General features: G+C 39.0%; 1 protein-coding gene across 1 annotated transcript; it reads right to left on the bottom strand.

The window, feature by feature from the left end:
- Window positions 1-1257: 1257 nt before the first annotated feature.
- Window positions 1258-3744, bottom strand: LOC147828092 (uncharacterized). The gene is made up of 2 exons (XM_087211147.1): window positions 2777-3744; window positions 1258-2564 (listed from the first exon to the last, which is right to left on the bottom strand). The coding sequence occupies exons 1-2, from the start codon at window positions 3029-3031 to the stop codon at window positions 2130-2132; spliced, it is 690 nt and encodes a 229-aa protein (XP_087067273.1). The 5' UTR covers window positions 3032-3744; the 3' UTR covers window positions 1258-2129.
- Window positions 3745-3862: the final 118 nt, after the last annotated feature.

Below are 3862 nucleotides of genomic sequence, written 5' to 3'. Positions count from 1 at the left end.
GAGAGAAGAGTATGGGAGAGACTTGCAGTAGCGGCAGTGTTTAGGCTCCAGTGGCCAGCCACCAAGAGAGGACAAAGCTACAGGTTCCCAACTCAGCTTTCCTGAGCAATGATTCCTAGGGACAGATAGTCTTTAGGTTTTTTGGCATCTTAGATGTCTCATTTACACAAATGAACTATTTTAATGGTCAAATGGAATAGTATGTATGCTAGAACTCAGCACAGTGTTAATGTGCAGTTTATAAAACCTCCAGAATGCTCTAAACCAGCGGTCCATCCAATGAGGATATTTTTACCAATCTCTGGCAAAATGAGAAAAATAAGAACCATATAAAGTGCTTTTCATATACCTAAGTACATTCTATGAATTTAACATGTATTGAAAGTATACATTTCTTCACAGTGTTTTGAATTTTAAGTTATTCTTTCTGTTAGAAAATGATGAAGGTAGTAGAAGGCAGTTTAGTGTTTTTGGTAAGGTTATATTTGTTCCCTGGTATTAAATAATGATCCTATTCCTTACCAAAAAAAATAAAATGTTGGTAACCCAGTGTTACTAATGTAAAGTAATTTTTTGTTCTACTAAATTCTCAAATCTGGAAACTTCTGTCCTGAAGCAGCACCTCTTTAAATGTTACATGCATTCCACAGCTTATGCCAAATCACAGACCACATGGATCTCAGTTTTGCGAAATGACATTGAACTTTGAGTAGAACCTGGTGTGTTTCAAAGCAATGCTTAGGCCCAACATATTCATCCATCTATCCAGCCACAGCAGAACTGAAAAACACAAATGTAACCTCTCCGATGTGTGACTACAATTCAATTCCCACTCCATTCTCAGTAATCACACTTGTTAACCTGGTTTCCAACCCACCTATTACTCTCCACACACTGTCTTATAATTTTCCCCAAAAACTACACCCGTAAAGGTTCCCATACCTTCATTATGCCAATCGTATGGCCATTCTTCCTTCTCAGTCCTCAGATCCATCTCATTTCCACCCACATCCACTGCCATCATATTCTTGGGATGGAGAATGGAAGTAGAATTTGGCTCATTTCAGATTAAAGGAGATTCCATGGCTGCAGAGCATCAACACTAGTAATAAAATGTATCATAGATCCTGATATCAAAAACTCTTCTATTCTTTCTTCTTGAATTAAAAATGCTTAGGTTTCATTAAGCTTGTTTCAATTTGGCATCCACACCCCCAGAAAAAGACGCTAAGTTTGTGATAATGCTCTGGAGCCATGGGTCTTCCACCCTCAACTCCCCAAATCATAAATCCATAGAGATAAAAAAAAAAGCATTATGCTAAGCCCACTCAAAGGGACGAATATCATCTGCATTCACTTACAGGAAGCACTGGAATAGGAGAAGTCATAGAGGCAGGAAGTAGAATGGGAGTTACTGGAGGATGAGCCCAGAAAGGGCCAAGGGGAGCTGGTGTTTAATGGTTATAGTTTCAGGTGGAGAGGATGACAGAGCCCTGAAGACGGATGATTGTGCCATTGGAAAATCATGTGGATGTACTTAATGCCATGAGCTACGCACTCACATGGTTAAAAGGTCAACTTTATACTGTGTTTATTTGACCACAATAAAAAAATGTAAACTAGATTATCTCTGCATGGGAACCCTAAGCCAGGTAGGACTGGAGAAGTCTCAGCCCCAGAGAAAGCATAGTCCAGATATGACACTGCTATGGTGTTGGGAGCAATGCTACATAATTCTAGGGATAAATCATTTGGTTAGCCTAGTTCTCTTGCCTACAGCCCAGGTACAGAATAACTCCAGTTTGGCCTCCGGTCACAACTGAGACTTCAGTGATCCAGTGATGCTGTGATTCTCCAGGACAAGAAACATCCTGGGAGAACAAACATCTGCTCAGTTCCTCACTGTTCTTGGACTGATTAACATCTTGTTTGCCGGAGATGTACTGAACTCTCTGCAAGCCTTCCGTTACACCTTGTTTATCCCAATGTGAACTATTGAACTCTCTGCAAGTCATTTGTTACATTTGTTTCTCCCGATGTACTGAATAAAAGGTGTGGTAAGCTGGGGGCTTTGTCTTTGCTGCCCAGAGCAGCACTGATCAGACCCAAAGCTCAGCTTCTTCTCGGTCTCATTTTTCTACCTTTCCTGTAATTCGCCGTGTGCTGCCGTGGCTCACAGGAGACCAGGACTCACTGCAGAGGTTCTGGTAATGTCCCCTTCCCCTGTCCCCTACAATTCTACAAGACAGGTGTAAGACTGGCTTGTTCTGGGACATCTTGTCACCCTTTTGGAGGATTTTACCTATCTGTGACATGGTACACCTGTTGGACATAATGAGACTAACAAAGAAAGCAATAGGGAAGAATGAGTGTAGGACACTTAGGAAAAAAACAGAATAATAAGCAAAGTGGAGGAAAAACATGTTAATAACTAGAGGGAAAGTGTGTGTGTGTGTGCACATATGTGTGTATGGGTACATGTCTGTGTAGGTAAATGTATATGTACGAATATGTATTTGAGTGTGGACATGACCGTATATATGCACATTTGCATATGTGGATCTCTATATATGTTGGGCATATACATATGTGTGTATATGTGTCTGTATGTGCATATGTGTATATTCTACTTTTTTCTGTGTATACACACATGTTGGTATTTGGCATATGTGTGTGCATGTATATGAGTATGATGTTCCTAGTATGTATACTTGCATGTTTGTGTATATGTATATTGGGTATATTATAAATATCTATGTATTGTGCATATATAAATATATATATGTGCATGTCTCCATGTATATGGGGATATACATGTGGGTGTGGATAAGTGTATATGTATGTATAAGTATGAGTACATGTCTGAGTATGTATATATGTGTGTGCATGCATGAATAAATGCATTTATATGTGTGTTGGCTCTATGTGTATATGCATATATATGTACAGGTGTGTCTCTGTGTGTATGTGTTTCTCTATATGTGTGTGTGTGTGTGTGTGTGTAAGGCCATGCAAACCTCAGTGTCCTCATCTGTCAAACACTGTTCTTGGGTGAAACAATGTAAAATGACTTTTGCATTTCCCCCAGCATTGTTCTGTGTTTTGCTCCCTTCTTCCCTTTGCATAGCATTAAGCAGAAAATAACTTATCTTCTCTTTAAACCATTTGAAAATCAGAAGCTGAGGAATTTACTGTCAGAATAATACATGCAAATGGTCTGATAGACTGTTTGATGTTATCAAAGAAGTTGGCTGCAAAGACCAGCTGCGGCATTCAGGGAAAGAAAAAATGCTTTGATTATAAACTCTTGCACAATAAACACTTCTTATGTCTCCCCTTTCCCTCCCATTCCACATTTTTTTCTTGGCAGCTTTAAGTTTGCTCTGATAGAGTGAAGATGGGAATGACAATGACCAGAGACTAGTCTGGTTTCGGGAAACAGGGCTCTAAACAATGAGCATTGTAATTATCCCTGATATCTGTATGGTGCTTTGCAGTGGGGGAGGGGGTTAAATGTAGTCTGAGCATCCTTAATCCAAAATTCCAAAATCTGAGATGCTCTAATATTTGAAACTTTTTGAGGCTACACAAATGATGCCACAGGTATAAAATTCTATACTATGAAATTTTTTATGTACAAAATTATAAAACATGTTCTATAAAAGTACCTTCAGGCTATATGTATAAAGTACATATGACATAGATGAATCTTGTGTTTAAATTTGGGTCCCATCCCCAAAGTATCTCTCTCTTTCTCTCTCTCTCTCTGTCTCTCTCTCTCTCTCTGTCTCTCTCTCTCTCTCTATATATATATGCAAATATTCTGAAAGCTGAAAAAAATTCCAAATCAGAAACACTTCTG

This window comes from Heterocephalus glaber, unplaced genomic scaffold (assembly GCF_053883595.1).
Source record: "Heterocephalus glaber isolate CG9 unplaced genomic scaffold, H.glaber_assembly_v1.0 deba00001318, whole genome shotgun sequence".
In the NCBI taxonomy this organism is placed as follows: domain Eukaryota; kingdom Metazoa; phylum Chordata; class Mammalia; order Rodentia; family Bathyergidae; genus Heterocephalus; species Heterocephalus glaber.
Note: the sequence above shows the minus strand (reverse complement) of the source record. Positions and strands in the feature narration are given on the sequence as shown.